The sequence below is a fragment of the Pristis pectinata genome, chromosome 7 (assembly GCF_009764475.1).
Source record: "Pristis pectinata isolate sPriPec2 chromosome 7, sPriPec2.1.pri, whole genome shotgun sequence".
Classification (NCBI taxonomy): domain Eukaryota; kingdom Metazoa; phylum Chordata; class Chondrichthyes; order Rhinopristiformes; family Pristidae; genus Pristis; species Pristis pectinata.
Window position 1 is genome coordinate 18,692,365 of NC_067411.1, and position 16,930 is coordinate 18,709,294.

General features: G+C 42.0%; 1 protein-coding gene across 1 annotated transcript in view; it reads right to left on the bottom strand.

The window, feature by feature from the left end:
• The window catches only part of LOC127572504 (NACHT and WD repeat domain-containing protein 2), a 69,157-nt gene extending 55,576 nt beyond the window's left edge, over nt 1-13,581 (bottom strand). Inside the window, exon 1 of the mRNA XM_052019860.1 lies at nt 13,254-13,581. Coding sequence (XP_051875820.1) covers nt 13,254-13,295 — 42 coding nt within the window. The 5' untranslated portion in view covers nt 13,296-13,581. The remainder of the gene's footprint in view (nt 1-13,253) is intronic.
• Between the last annotated feature and the right edge of the window lie 3,349 nt (nt 13,582-16,930).

Consider the following 16,930-nt stretch of genomic DNA (forward strand, 5'->3'; position numbering starts at 1 on the left):
TCTGTTGAGGATGCAGCTGATTATACCAAGGTAAAACAAGCTATATTGAAGGCCTATGAATTGGTCCCTGAGGCTTATAGACAAAAATTCAGAGACTTGAGGAAATCTGCAGATCAGACTTATATGGAATTTGCCAATGGAAAGAGAATATGTTTTGAACGATGGTGCCTGGCTAAAGATGTAGATGGGGATTACGATAAATTGACAGAATTGATACTGGTGGAAGACTTTAAAAGATGTGTTCCAGCTGAATTAACAACATATTTAAATGAAAAGGCAGTGGAAACTTTACAAGAAACTGCTAGGTTGGCAGATGATTATGCTTTAACCCATAAATCCAAATGGGGACAACTTAAAACCTTTCCAAAGAGTTACAAAGACAATCCAGGTAAACCAGAGATTAAATTGGGAGGTAATCAAAAAGGAAAGGATGAAAAGAAGCCAGGGCTGGAGAAACCTGTTGAGCGTACTTGTTATTACTGTAGGAAACCTGGCCACGTGATATCTAATTGTGCCCTTTTGAAGAAAAAGAAGGAAGCTGGGCCCAATGCTTGCTTTCAGGCAATTAAAAATCAAAAAGGTTTAGGAGATGCTGTTAAAGATCAGTCCTTGCAAGAGGGAAAAGCGGAAAAGTTGGAGGAGGTGAGAAAAGAATTCCGTTCGTATGTATCAGAGGGTTTTGTTTCACTGAATGATGAGTCACCCCAGGTGCCAGTGAAAATTCTTAGAGATACTGGGGCTAGTCAATCTCTCTTGCTGGACAGTGTTTTAAATTTTGGTGAAGAAAGTGACACTGGTGAAGTAAATCTAGTACGAGGCGTTACAGGTGAGACCATGTCTGTCCCTTTTCACAGGGTGATTTTAAAGTCAAAGTTCGTAGAAGGACCAGTTGAGATAGGGATAAGACCTAGTTTGCCAGTGGAAGGAGTTTCTTTGTTATTGGGAAATGACCTTGCAAATGGAGAAAGTGATCCTGTGGTACGGTTAACAACCAAACCAAGGATTGATGAGTCTGAGGATGATCCAGATGTTTACCCATCATGTGCGGTGACTCGAGCTAGAGCTAAAGAATTAGCCAAGACAGACAGTCCGGTGCAGTCTGATGTAGTTCCTTGTGACAGTCCTAAACAGGAAGAAAATTTTGATGCCTTATCTGAGACTTTTCTGTCTTCACTGGAGGATCAACATCCTTACAGTGAGCCTGAATTTAAAGATTTGTTTTTGTCGAGGAAGGATTTTATGGTGGAACAGACAAAGGACCCTGAGTTGACAGAATTGAAAGAAAAAGCACTCTCATGTGAGGAGATTGAAAAGGTGCCAACTGGATACTATGTCAAAAATGGAGTGTTAATGAGGAAATGGAGACCTCCTCATGTTCCTGTTACTGAGGAATGGGAAGTTATTCATCAGGTTGTTGTTCCAAAAGTTTATAGGGATGAGATTTTAAACCTGGCCCATAGTATGCCTTTGGGTGGTCATTTTGGTGTGAATAAAACTGTAGGGAAGATCTTGAAACAATTCTATTGGCCTGGTTTGAGAAAAGATGTGGTGATGTTTTGTCGAACCTGCCACACATGTCAGATGGTAGGTAAACCAAATCAAAAACCCCCTGTGGCTCCTTTGAAACCAATTCCTGCTTTTGGTGAACCCTTTTCGAAGGTGATTGTGGACTGTGTTGGCCCCTTACCAAAGTCTAAGACTGGAAATCAGTATTTGTTAACCATCATGTGTGCCACTTCTAGATTTCCAGAGGCAATACCCCTTAGAAATATTAAGGCCAAGACGGTGTCAAAGGCTCTTGTAAAATTTTTTACCTTGTTTGGTTTGCCAAAAGAAATCCAATCTGATCAAGGTAGTAATTTTATGTCAAAAATTTTTCAACAAATAGTCTATGAGCTGGGAGCAAAGCAGATTGTATCATCTGCATATCACCCAGAATCTCAAGGAGCTCTGGAGAGATTTCATTCTACTCTCAAAAATATGCTGAAGACTTATTGCTTTGAAAACACCAAGGATTGGGACGAAGGTATCCATTTACTTTTGTTTGCCGTTAGAGAATCGATCCAGGAGTCAATAGGATTTAGTCCGTTTGAGCTTGTGTTTGGACATAGGGTGAGAGGACCTTTGGAGTTGTTAAGAGAGCAATGGGTTAATGAGGAAGTGCACTTGAGTCTGTTGGACTATGTCCAAAAATTTAAAACTCGGTTGGAGAGAGTCTGCCAGCTAGCGAGAGAGAATCTGAAAACAAGCCAGATAAGAATGAAGACATATTTTGATAGACGTGCTCGGCCTAGGACATTCGCAGTGGGGCAAAAGGTATTGGTATTTTTCCCTAGCCAAAATAATCCCTTGCAAGCTCGTTTTTCTGGACCCTATGTTATTGAATCTCGAGTGACTGATCTAACATATATAATCAAAACACCAGATAGACGCAAGAAAACACAACTCTGTCATGTAAACATGCTAAAACCTTATTATGAGAGGGATTCAGTTGTGGCCTTGGTGGATGGTGAAAAGGTTGTTTCTAGAATGCCTGATGTTGATGTTGAGGAAGGCCAATTTAGACCAAATATTGTTCCATCGAAACTAAAAAACCAAAATATCCTGGAGAACCTTGAAACGAAGTTGGACCATTTACAAGTTTCACAAAAACAACAGATGAGAGAATTAATCTTAAAATTTAAAAATCTGTTCCCAGATGTTCCAAACAGAACATCGATAATTACCCATGATGTTGATGTTGGGGATGCAAAACCAATCAAACAACACCCATATCGAATGAATGTGGAAAAAAGTAAACTTGTTGATCAGGAAATAAAATACATGTTGGAAAATGATATTATTAGACATTCTAGTTCAAATTGGAGTTCGCCCTGTGTTATTGTACCTAAACCTGATGGAACTGTTAGATTTTGCACAGATTACAGGAAAGTGAATGCTGTAACAAAGTCAGATGCTTACCCTATTCCTAGGGTGGATGATTGCATAGACAGAGTGGGAAAGGCAAAATTTCTTACAAAGATTGACCTATTAAAAGGGTACTGGTGTGTTCCATTAACAGATAGAGGAAGGGAAATTTCAGCCTTTGTAACCCCTTCTGGATTGTATGAATACAATGTTTTGCCATTTGGAATGAAAAATGCTCCGGCAACATTTCAAAGAATGATTAATTCAGTGATTCATGGGTTAAAACATACAGATGCCTACATTGACGACTTAGTGACTGGGAATGATACATGGGAGGATCACATCTCTGCGTTAGAAAGGTTGTTTGAAAGACTTTCCAAGGCTAACCTTACAGTTAACTTGGCTAAAAGTGAATTTGGCCATGCCACTGTGACGTATCTTGGTTATGTTGTAGGTCAAGGCAAGCAAGCTCCTGTTCAGGCAAAAGTTCAAGCAATATCTGAGTTCCCTATTCCCACAGGTACGAGGACTGTTAGAAGATTTTTGGGAATGGTTGGATATTATCGAAAATTTTGTAAAAATTTTGCTGATATTGCTCTTCCCCTAACTAATCTTCAGAAGAAGGGAGTAAAGTTTGTTTGGACAGATTCTTGTCAAGAAGCATTTGAGAAGCTGAAAGCCATTTTATGCTACCATCCTGTGCTCAGAACACCTGACTTTGAAAAGCCATTTTCATTAGCAGTAGATGCCAGTGATGAAGCTGCAGGAGCTGTGTTGTTGCAGAAGGGTGACCTTGATGATATTGACCATCCTGTAGCTTACTTTTCAAAGAAATTTAATGAGCATCAAAAGAATTATTCCACCATAGAGAAAGAATTACTGTCGCTTGTTTTAGCCTTGCAACATTTCAGTGTATATGTTTGCACCGCTCAGAAACCATTGACTGTGTATACAGATCATAACCCATTGGTGTTTCTGAGCCGAGTCAAAAACAAGAACAGAAGGCTGTTAAACTGGAGTTTAATTTTGCAAGAGTTTGATCTCATGATAACTCACATTAAAGGCAAAGATAATGTGATTGCTGATTGTCTTTCCCGATGTTAAATGGGAAACATGTATCTATACTAATCTGATAGTCTGTAGTTGTGTAGCGTGATAATTATTAACATTACTAACTCTATGCGCGGTTAAAATTTTCTTGGGAAAATTTTTTTTTAGGTGGGAGGTGTTATGGACTCAGTGAAAGTCCCTTTAAGATAGAGAGTGTGTGTGTATGTGTGTGTGGGGCGTGCTTACGTCAATAGAAGATAAAGGACGTAATGACGTTGTTGAAGAAGTCAGAAGAAGAAGAAGAAGAGAGAGAGAGAAGGGAGAGAGACACCAGCCTGCTTGTTTTCTCTATCGATGGATGAGAAACAATAACTGTGTTTACCACTGAAATCCATGTATGGAAGTTGGAAGTAATCCGGTGGAGTTCACTTTGTTGCTGACCTGTAGAAGGAAACAGGTATTTGTGTGTGGACGACCACGGTTCGGATGCTTTTCGGGGTGAGGAAGTCACTACCGAGTAAACACTGAAGTGTCGTTTGGGTTCCATCGTGGAACATTTGGATTTCGTATGTACTCTCTCTATGTTTTTCTACATCTACATCTTATCTTCAGACAACGGTGGTTGTTGAAGAAGCCCTTGCTCATGTTTCACCTTATGGCTTGCGGAACTGAACTTTAAGAACCATTCAGGAACTGGGAGTTTTGGACTTTGTCACACACACACACGAAGAGTTTAGTTTTGGGGTTAACGTTCGAGGTTTAACATTCTTGAATTCTAACATACTAACATTTTTTTTAACTTTTATTTTACGTATTATCATAAGTAGTGATTAATAAAATAGTTTTTAACACTGAATCATGCTCAGTGTGTTTCTTTTGTTGCTGGTTCGTGACAATAACCAAAGTCCTCTATTCCAGGCAAGACCCTCGTGAATCTCCTCTGCACTCTCTCCAGAGTAACCACATCCATAACCTGTGGCAACCAGAACTGCACAAAATACTCCAAGAGCGACCTAACCTGTGTTTTGTAAGGTTGCAACATAATGTCCCAATGTTTAGATTCTATGACGGCAAACATGCCATATGCCTTATCCACCATCTTATCAGTCTGTGTTGCCACTTTCAGGGAACTATGGACGAACTCTATAGTCCCTTTGTTCATCAACATCCCTTAGTGCCCTACCATATACTGTGTATGTTTTACTCCTATTTGACTTCCCAAAATGCATTACCTCACGCTTGTTAGGATTAAATTCCATCTGTGAATGCTCTGCCCAACTTTCCATCTGATCTATATCCTGTTGTAGCCTTAAACACTATCCACAATACCAACAGCTTTTGTATCATTCGTGAACTTACTAATCTTACCTCCTACATTCACATCCAAGTCAGTAATATGTATCACAAACAGCAAGGGTTCCAGCACCAATCCCTGTGACATACCACTGGTCACAGACTTTGAATCAGAAGAGCATCCTTCCACCATTACCCACTGTGTCCTATCACCAAGTCAACTTTGTCTCCAATTAATCAGCTTACCTTCCATCATGTGCCCTAATCTTCTAGACAAGCCTACATGTGGGACCTTATCAAATGCCTTACTAAAGTCCACATAGATGTCTACCACCTTACCTTTATCAATCTTCTTAGTTACTTCCTCAGAAAAACAATCAAATCAGTGAGGCAGGAGTTCCCCTGCACAAAGCCACACTGACCATCCCAGATCAGCCCCTGCCTTTTCAAATGTACGTAAGTCCTATACCTTAACATTTCCTCCACTAATTTCTTTACCACAGGATTCAGGCTCACCGACCTGTCGTTACCTGATTTATCCCCGCTGCCCTTCCTATATAAAGGAACAACATTAACGATCCTACAGACTGCTGGTACCTCAACTGAGGCTAACAAAGATGCAAACATCTCCATCAGGGCCCCAGCTATCTCCTCCTTTGCTTCCCATAGCAACCTGGGATAGATTTCATCCAGCTCTGGGAATTTAGAAGCCTTTACGCATCCATGACATCTAAAATCTCCTCCTTAATACTGACCAGTTCCAAATTATCCTTGTAGTCCTCCCTGAACTCACTATCTTTCATGTCTTTCTCCTAGGTGAATACAGATAGAGTCATAGAGCACCACAGCACAGAAACACCCCCATCTAGTCCATGCCGGCCTGGTTTTCTGCCTAGTCCAAGCTACCTGCACCTGGACAATACCCCTCCATACCCCTCTCATTCATGTACCTATCCAAACTTCTCTTAAATGTTACAATTGAACCCACATCCACCACTTCTGCTGGCAGCTCATTCCACACTTGCACCACCCTCTGAGTGAAGTAGTTCCCCTTCAGATTCCCCTTAAATATTTCACCTTTCACCCTAAACCTATGACCTCTAGTTTTAGTTTCACCCAACTTGAGGGGAAAAAGCCTGCATGTATTCACCCTATCTATATCCCTCATAATTTTGTATACCTCTATATGATCTCCCCTCAGTCTGCTGCACTCCAGGGAATAAAGTCCTAACCTATTCAACCTATCCCTGTAACTCAGGTCCTCGTGTCCTGGCAACATCCATGTAAATTTAAGAATTTGAAATTGAAACACCCGTGTAAAAATGAGAAGTATTCATTTATGATTTCACCCACATTGCCTGGATCCACACATTAATTACTCCATTTGGGTCCCAAGGGTCTCTTTCCCTGGCTACCCTCTTGCTCCTTATATACATAGAATGTCTTGGGATTCTCCTTAATCTTATTTGCCAAGGATATTTTATGGGCCCTTTTTGCCCTCCTAATTTATTTCTCAAGTTCTCTCCTATACACTCTATATACCCCAAGAGATGCCCTCAGCCCCAGTTGTGTATGCCTGTCATTAGTTTCCTTTTGTTCCTGACCATTGTTCAGTATCTCTTGTCATCCAAAATTCCCTCATCTTGTCATCTTTGCCTTTGTCTTTTGTTCAATCCTTGTGTAATATATATGATTCTTAAATGTACTTTTAGGTGGGGGGGAAAGTAACAAATTTCATACTGGTGCAGTCATATTGCTAACACTGTCAGCTTAACCCTTTTGTCCTGATTGCTTTGGCCACTTTCTTACAGGTATGCATTACCTGCCCATACTGGCTTACTCCCACCTCTTCTATTAGGTTGAACTTTTCAGTGAAGAATCCCAGAGCAATTGTCATATACCCGTTTATTTATTCCTTGAGCAATTTTACTCTCAGATAGATAACCTGCTCCTTGTAATGCTACTACAATACTGATAAAGTCGGTATCTTTTATTTCAAAATATGATCAATGTCTTTTATTGCCTTTATCAGCCCTTGTATTTAAGAAACTATTAACCATATGCTCCTGGATAGGAAGGTCTGGTCAAACTCAAAACAAAACTGCAGATGCTGGAAATCTGAAATAAAAAAGAGAAGGCTGAAAACACTCAACATGTCAGGCAGCATCTGTGGAAAGAGTTAATGAAGACTCTTCCTCAGAATGGTCTCACAGTTCCAGCATTTTTTTCTGTCTCTTCTTCTATCTAGTCAGCTGCTTCTACTTACAGCTCCGCCAGTCAGATCAACTATCACAAACATTCCTTTTGTTCTCTCCACCCCTCCCTCTTCTCTGTAACTTTAAATATGTTTGATTTCTTATGTATTTCAGTTCTGTTGATGGTCATCGATCTATCAAGTGATGTTTGCAGAGCAATAACTATCACTACCTTTTTTACTGCGTCTGAAGAGCAACTTCTTTTCACTGCATGCTGACCATAAACTTTCAAGTTGAAATCTTTCTTCCTGCCTGATGACTTGGCTCCTGTGTAATTTCTCCGCACCAATTCCATGTAGCCCCAGGGAGAAGGAGTGAAAGCTGTTGATCCAATCCAACAAAGCTTCGCTCCCTTAATCCTCAATGGAAAAACAAAAAGCCCTCCAAGTAGTTTTTATTTCATGGAATTCATGTCTGCTTGTTTCCTATGGATTGAATGTCAAAAAGAAATTCATCAGCATTTCATGAAGCATGTGCAACTGGAAATCATTGAAAATCTTCCCTCCAGAGAGTTGTATGTCCATGTAAATTCACACTTAAATTCACTTGAGTAGTCTTTGATTTAGAAAATTAACCTACTATTCTTTCTTCAGATGCTTAGTTACCACCATTTCATTCTATTTTACTTTTTTTTCCCCCCAAGATATACGTTATTCTTAATATGTCCAATAACTACCCCATGGAAGCTCTTTATCTACATTCTTTACAATGCATCAATGCCAATCATATTTTTTTTCTCTTAAGCAATGCATTTGTGAAGCACTAGGGAGGTTTTTACACAGGGCACAGCCCTTCACTGTCCAGTGGCAGTGGTACCTTTGACTGTGGTCCTTACCCATGGAACCTTTGCAGTAGCTGTACCAAGCTTCAGAGTGTCCTTCAGTATGAATTGCTGCATTTTGGAAGGTGCCAGTCAGCAGCATTTGCTTGTGAACATCTCCTTACACTGGAAAACCAACAAACTTTGGGCAGGCAAAAATGTGTTGCTGATATTCTAATAGCAGTTGACCCCTTTCAATTAATTCTCATGATTTTCCATCTCTTGAAACTGAAGGTTACGTAAATAGATCAGTACGGCAACAAACCTTTTAAGGTAAACATGTTTCACACGTTCCACGCATTTAATAATTTACATACCGATGGAAGTTAATGTGGATGTTGTCCTTGAACGTAGGCAGTTAAAGGTCAACTACATTGGTAGTCTGGAAACATTTAAAGACCAGACTGAGTAGATAAGGTAGATTTCCTTGCCTGTAAGACACTAGTGAATGAACAAGATGGGTTTTAATGACCATGGGATACTCTTATGGTTATTGTTACTGGGACCAGTTTGTTTACATTCCAGCTTTACTTTATTGTTTTAGTTTAAATGCCCCAGCTGTCATGGAGGGACTGCTGAGTTCCAGCATCTGCAGTCCTTTGTTTCTCCAGTATTACTGCTCCACTGTGTAGTGTCTTCAAGGATGCCCGCTTTGAAGAAGTTTTCTTCCTCTCTTTGACGGGAGCTTTGTGAGTCCCTCTCTCACTGCTCCACCTCTGTGCCTATATATTGGGCTTCCTCTTTACCTATGTTCAGTCCTGAAGAAGGGTCCTGACTCAAAACATTGACCGTCTGCTTTCCTCCACGGATGCTGCCTGGCCTGCTGAGTTCCTCCACATAGTGTTTTCCATCTAGATTCCAGCATCTGTAGTCCTTTGTTTCTCCAACAAATTAGGTTGATATGTAGAGCTGCCGTAACACCTAATGGATATGTCAGAGCATAACTTTCTAACTTCCTTGTCTTCTGCACTGGCATCACAAGCAGAGCATATCAGTGTAAATTTTGGTATTTAGAAAAAAAAACAATTGTCTCCAGCCCAAAATATTCAATTACTAAAAGTATGTATCATTGCAAAGAAATACTAAATGTATCATGAACAGGAAAAGTCTATTAGTCCAACAATCCTGGGTTTGTTTGTAGATCGATGCTATCTAAAGTCTGCTTACAATCAATGCCTACCTTCTGCAAAAACAGATACAATCCTCAAACCCAGAATGACAACATCTAACTCAGTGTTAGCACAGTGGTACACCTGCTGGTGCTTTATAGCTCAAGTAACTTGGGTTTGATCCTGACCGCTGATGCTGCCTGCGTCCTCTCTTTGACCATGTGGGCTTGCTCCAGTTTCCTCCCATATCCAAAAGATGTGCTGCAAATTGGCTACTGTAAATTGACCCTAGTGTAAGTGTGTGGCAGGAGAATTGAGGGAGTGGTGGGGGACCTGATGGGTACGTGAAAGGGAATATAAACTATAAGGGAGATAGATCATTTCCTTTCAGATACTTATTCAGATTCCCTGAGAAAGCTAAAATTGAATCCGCTTCCAATCTTTTCTGTCAGAGGATGTGAATCTTTGAAACTCTCTCAATGAGCAGGGAAAGTAGATTCTTAGAAATTTGGTATTGGTATTAGTTTATTATTGTCTCTTGTACTGAGGTACAGTGAAAAGCTTGTCTTACAAACCGATCATACAGGTCAATTCATTACACAGTGCAGTTACATTGAGATAGTACAGAGTCCATTGATGTAGTACAGGTAAAACAGTAACAGTACAGAGTAAAGTGTCACAGCTACAGAGGAAATGCAGTGCAGGTAGACAATAAGGTGCAAAGTCACAACAAGGTAGATCATGAGGTCAGAGAGCCCATCTCATTGTATAAGGGAACCACTCAATAGTCTTATCACAGTGGGGTAGAAACTGTCCTTAAGTCTGGTGGTATGTGCCCTCAGGCTCCTGTATCTTCTACCCAATGGAAGAGGAGAGGAGAGAGAATGACCCGGGTGGGTGGGGTCTTTGATTATGCTGGCTGCTTCACCAAGACAATGAGAGGTAAAGGAGAGTCCAAGGAGGGGAGACTGATGTCTGTGATGCAATGGGCTGTGTCCACAACTCTCTGCAGCTTCTTGCTGTCTTGGGCAGAGCAGTTGCCGTACCAAGCTGTGATACATCCAGATAGGATGCTTTCTATGGTGTATCAGTAAAAGTTGGTGAGAGTCAAAGGGGACAAACCAAATTTCTTTAGCCTCCTGAGGAAGTAGAGGCGCTGGTGAGCTTTCTTGGCCATGGCATCGATGTGATTTGACTAGGACAGGCTGTTGGTGATGTTCACTCCCAGGAACTTGAAGCTGTCAACCCTCAGATAGATTTTTGAAAAGCAAGCGGGTGGATGGTTATCATAGGTAGACAGCAAGCAGAGTTACTGAGTCACAGAATTCTACAGCACAGGAACAGGCCCTTCAGCCCAATTCATCCATTCCCAATGATGACGCCAACCTACGCTAATCCCATTTGCCCACATTAGGCCCATATCCTTCTACTTCTTCCCAATCCAAGTACCTGTCCAAATGCCTTTTAAGTGTTGTAATTGTGTCTGCCTCTACGACTTCCTCTGCCAGCTCATTCAATATAGTCACCATCCTACGTGTGAAAAATTTGCTTCTCAGATCTCCTTCAAATGTATCTCTTCTCACCTTAAGCCTGTACCCTCTAGTTTGAGACTCTCCTACCCTGGGAAAATGACTCTGACTATCTACCCTATCTCTGTCCCTCACAACTGTACAAACCTCTGTAAGACCACCCCTCCAGCCTCCTACTTTCCAGTGAGAATAAACTCAGCCTATCCAATCTCTCACTATAATTACAGCCCTCCATTCCAGGAAATATCCTGGTGAATTTCTTCATCAAAAAACTTTAACAAGTTAAAACACACTTTCTCTTTTAAGAAATCACTAATCAATCCACACTTGTCCAAACAATTACTAATCCTGCTCCTACATCATTGTATCTAGAACTTTCCTCACCACTGTTAGATTGACTGCAGTGTCGATCGGAAACCTCAGTTGTCCATTTCCCTCCACAGATGCTGCTTGGCCCACCGAGTTCCTCCAACATCTTGTGTGTTGCTCCAGATTCCAGCACCTGCAGTCTCTTGTGTCTCTCTTATGCTGACTGCTGTGTGGTTACTGGGTTAGGGTGTAACATTTGTAATTCTTCAGTGCTCGGGGACCACCTACAGATCTACAGGTGAAAGATTATGATCATGGCCTTTGGAATTTCCTCCATTGCCTCCCTCGGTAACCTAGGATAAATGCCACCTGGCGCTTTAACTCACCTTCCCCTCCAGGACTTGGAGCGACTTAGATTTTTGTCATTCATAGCTGCTGGCCACAGCGTCAAAATCCCGAAAATCCCTAACAATATAACAGGACTGCAATATGCACCACAGTGGTTCGAGGGGTCTCACAGGTACTTTATCTGGGGGATTCCAATTCGGGCCCCTTTTTTTGCCGATCTCACCACTCCGTTTGCCTGGATCCCATGCCTCTTGACTTTCTGAATGAGCCTTCCATGAGGAACCTCATCAAACGCCTTACTAAAATCCATGTGCACCACATCCACTGCTCTACCTTCATCGATGTGCTTTGTCACTTCCTCAAAGAATTCTATTGGGCTTGTGAGGCACGACCTGCCCCTCACAAAGCCATGCTGACTGTCCCTAATCAGCCTGTGCTTCTCCAAATGCCCATAAATCCTGTCTCTCAGTGTCCATGCCTTCATTTGTTAAAGCTATAAATTCCTTCCTGAAACATCTCTGCTTCTCCGGCTCCTTTTTTAAACATGTACCTCTTTAGTCAAACGTTGCGTTAGGATCCCATTTTGCATATCCGCACCAGCCTTTGTTAAAACCCTCGTGAAAAGGACGACGTTAATGACAATTACAAGTTACTACTGCAGGAATGAGCAACCCCTCTGACCTTGATAACGATGAATTATAAATCAAATGCACATTGAAACATCAGAACAATCTGTTGGGAGAAACTTAGCGGGTCGAGCAGCGTCTGCGGGGGGAGAAAGGAACTGTCGACGTGTCTGGTTGGAACTCTGCATCAGGACTGCAGACCCGAAACGTCGACATTTCCTGCCCCTCCCCAGATGTAGTTCAACCCCCTGTGTTCCTCCAGCAGATAGTTTCTTGCTCCAGGTTCCAGCACTTGCAGTTTCTTGAATTTAAACATGGAAACCCTGCTACTTCTCAGTTACTTATCCCGCAACATTTGGTACTGAAAGTTTCCCACGAGGTACCTGTTACTGTCAATATCCTAATTCTTCACGATAATCCCCAGAATGACGCGTGTGTTCATCTACTACAACTGGAACGATACGGAGATTATCGTGGTCCCAGCTCAAGCATCACACGCAAATTTGCGACGCGTTCTTCCTTCGGTGTCACATGCGGCACTGGCAGGAGGTGGAGGCTTCTTCCACCCCCGATTCCAGGCCCTGTACTCTCAGCATTTCCTCAGTAAACAAGAGGAAGGGCGCGCACACTATCTCAGTTGTTTTATTTACACACCGTCAGTGAATTAAAAACAGAATCTTGGGCAGACTTGCTGAGTGAACCTATGGATTCAGACTGAGCATAAAATGTATGAACCGTTTGTTTCAAACTTCTGGCGTGAGGGGAGTGAAAAGGCACTGCCCCAATTTTGTAAACGACTTACACAAGTGGGTTGCTGGTGCATTCGTTGTATCTGAAGAAACGCAGGAAGACAGTAAACTTCAGTAAACATAACGGATTTCACGCATATTCACACGGATAACGTGGGACAAAACAGATTTCACATAGGTGTAGAAGAGATGGCTTGGTTGAAAGCACGGATGAAAGCAGCCTGTACCATGGATTCATGCATTTTACAGATCAATTACCTTGCAGGTCACAGGTCCTTTGCCAATGTCGCTTTTAAGCATCCACGAATGAGATGTTTAAACGATTTTTGCTCATCGAAGAACAGCACGAAAGCGGTAACAACTTCACGCCAGGCTAACCTGGGCAGATTAAAGAGCGACTTCCCGGCGAAGCCCGGAGCTCTGGGGAACCCTGCGATCCTCTGGATCCCAACTGATCCACAAACTCGCTCGGGTAACAGTAGCACTCGAACTAATGTGGTGGATCTAGGGCCCCTTTAGGGGGAAGGCACTGTACAACAGTTTTGTGTAACTGCGAACTATTCAGGGGGATTGCCATGGAAACCAAATTCACACACCAAAGACATCGACCGAGATGAAAGACCTCCTGCAAGCGGCAATCAAAAGGAACAGTCATTGCCATTAATGAGCCTTGTGTACAGTGGCCTCATTGTCCTTGACATCATACTGTTGCAGTAAACCTCAAAGAACGGCGTCTTACCTTTTCATCAGCAAAAAATAAAGCAAACTGCTGGAGGAACTCATTGGGTACAGATCTACCTTTACTATAATTATTCCACACTTTTAAATTCTGTCACTTACTATTACCTCAATGCACTCTGTACTAACTCAATGTGACTGCACTGTGTAATGAATTGACCTGTACGATCGGTTTGCAAGACAAGTTTTTCACTGTACCTCGGTACAAGTGACAATAATAAACCAATACCAATCTGTGGGGGGAAAAGGGATGTGTCGAGGTTTCGTGTTGAGACCCTGCTTAGAATGCCTCTCGACCCGCTGAGTTCCTCCAGCGGTTTGATTTTGCTCCAGAGTCCCGCATCTGCAATCTGCTGCCTCACCTTTTCATTTGACGTTTTGCAGCCTTTGTATCTCAACGACTTTGGACGGTAACCATCCGTTTCGTTCACAGCTGGTGGATGATCGGAGCTGCACCAGCCACCAGCAGAAGATGTGGGCAGGTATCAGGGTGCTGACCTCTTATTGATCAAGTAGTGCATTGATCTTCCTATCGTCCCTTCCACGGGAACCTTGCTCTGCCCCATTTTCCACGCTTTCCTTTACTCTGCTATTTCTTTTTTTTACCATTTTTTATTCATTCACAGGACGTAGGCTCCGTCCCCAGTTGTCCCATTTTAAATCCCTAGCATTTCCTTTTCATTCTGTATGCAGTGCTTACCCCGCATGGAGTGAAACGGGCGAAGAGGATCAATTGCACCAATATTTTATCTATCCGTATTTTGTGGCAAAAGTTGTGTTAATTTGTGAAAAAAAAGTTGGTATCGTGTTCGCCAGACACATAAAATAATTTTTAAGAAATGAACAAAACCCTGCAGATGTTGGAAATCTGAAACAAAAACATAAAATGCTGGAAACATTCAGCAGGTCAGGTCGTATCACGGCGTCAACATTTCAGGTCGGAGACCCTTCGACAGACCTGTATTGGATGATGAAGTTACGTTAAACATCCTTTCTCCTCGCCCTATTCTAATTCAACGTCAAACATGAGCTTAGATTATGGGAGATTGGAACATTATTAAAGGCAACATTTTCACCAGAATGAGTCCTGTATTGTATGTTTTGTTATTAAGCAGATGAAATGAAAAATACACTTAACTTTGGTACAAAAATATTTAAGAATGGCGGTGATGCACGCTCCACATTGGCGCCTTTTCGAAATGTTAATATAAACCTACTCTGTTTACACTTGTTGAACTACAAAATTAGAGAATCAAGTGTCGCACTTGATTCGGTTGCACCACCTGCCTCCAAGCAACATATTACAGGTCCAGTACACGCTTGAGACAGGAGCTCACGCCTTCTAATTTCACCCCTGAGTTCTATCTACGGCAGGGTTCCGTTCCCGTGAACTGTTCGTAACGCGAACAGTCCGGAAATCGGAAATGCGGCCGCCAGCCGAGTTCTCGGGCGGCGGAAGATGCCCGCAGCCCCGCAGCAGCCCGCAAATCCATCCCGCCGGTCTCCCAAACATTCGTTCGTTATGGGCTGTACATAGATCCGGCATTCGTAGCTCGGGGACGACCTGCACTCCGATGGACGTGAAAGATTCTGTAGAACTCTACCGACGAGATTCAATTTCTTCTTAATATTACAGGCACCATTCTGGTCTCAATTGACGTTAATTAAAAGAAAAGAGGAGCAATTTTGGGCAGCGTACTCCGGTCAAGATAGGGTCTTAGCTTAGAATGCCAGTTTGGCTCATGTTTGTGTGGGACACTATCTTCTCGGAACAAAACTCCAAAGGAAATTCAAATTGTGGTAACCTGTAATTAAGACCAAACTCGTGTACTAAATCCAGACTTTCAAACCATCATTAGCACTGTACCCGTTCTGTACTTGTTTAATCCTTTGGCTAAAATAATAGCAACTCCGTGTGATACTTCAATTGACAATTAACATGATGATGAAATGTCATCGACCAAAAACGTTGACACTGTTGCTCTCTCCTCAGATGCTGCCCAACTCTGGGTATTTCCAACATTTTAATCGTACATTTTATTTCTTTATATGAGACCCTAATTCATAAATACTTCATCAACTGCAGCCCAGTTGATGAAAATGCAAGCGCAAACGCCATTTGTTTAGCAAATTTGAATTTCTTTTTCAACATTCTGGAAATCAGAGTTAATTTAATTATCAATTATCTTCATGCAAATATAATTAAATAGCATGCCATTGCTAAGCAACAACATGGAACTGGTGCACCAAATGCAGGCGAAGCATTGCGAACGATGCCCAAGAAGTTCAGATTTCTAAAGGTAATCAGTTGTGTTGATCAGTTACACTATGTGATTCCACGGACTAACAGGCGCCCTTCCCCAACTGCAATTATTTACACCACGTTCCAGGTAGTCACTGTGTCCATGCCTGACTCTGTCCAGGGTTTCAATATGATGCAAATTTCCAACAGGAATTTTTGGATAACCATATGAAATCGGATCTCTAGACAATGGTTCCATTTATAATCTAGGCATCCAGACACTACTTTCAGTTGCTACCCATGTTGAAATTACATAATGAAGACTCTCAAGTTTGAACGGATCATCTACCGACTGGACAAATTTGCAGATGCACGTTACGGCCTCCAGCAGCCCCGAATCAGAACCCCCACCTTCATGCTGAAAACGTTATCGCCAGGCCATAAATTATCCCAAATTAAAACATAATCGACGTTTTCAAGAACGCCCTCATTCATCGGCCAAAGTAAGGATTTCATTATTCTAATGGTGCCACCTGGCGGAAAAGCAACATTTAAAAAATGCGGCTGTGCTCCACAGAGAGCATAGAACAGTACCACACAGGAAAAGGTCCTATGGTCTATGCCAAGCAAGATGCCAGTTTAAACTAACCCCTTTTGCCAACACACAGCCTATATCCCTCTATTCTCTGCTTGTTCATGTGTCTGTCTGAATGCCTCTCAAACGTTATTTGCTTCCACGACTTCCCCTGTCAGTGCTTTCTAAGCACCTACCGCTCTCAATGTAAAAAAAACTTGCCTCCCAAATCTTCTTTAAACTTCCTCCTTTCACCTTTGACCTTTCCACCCTGGGAAAAAGACTATCTACCCTATCTATGCCTCTCACAATTTTCTATACTTTCTATCAAGTCCTCAGCCTCTGACGGCCCAACTTTGTCTGACTTGTTAGCTAATGCTC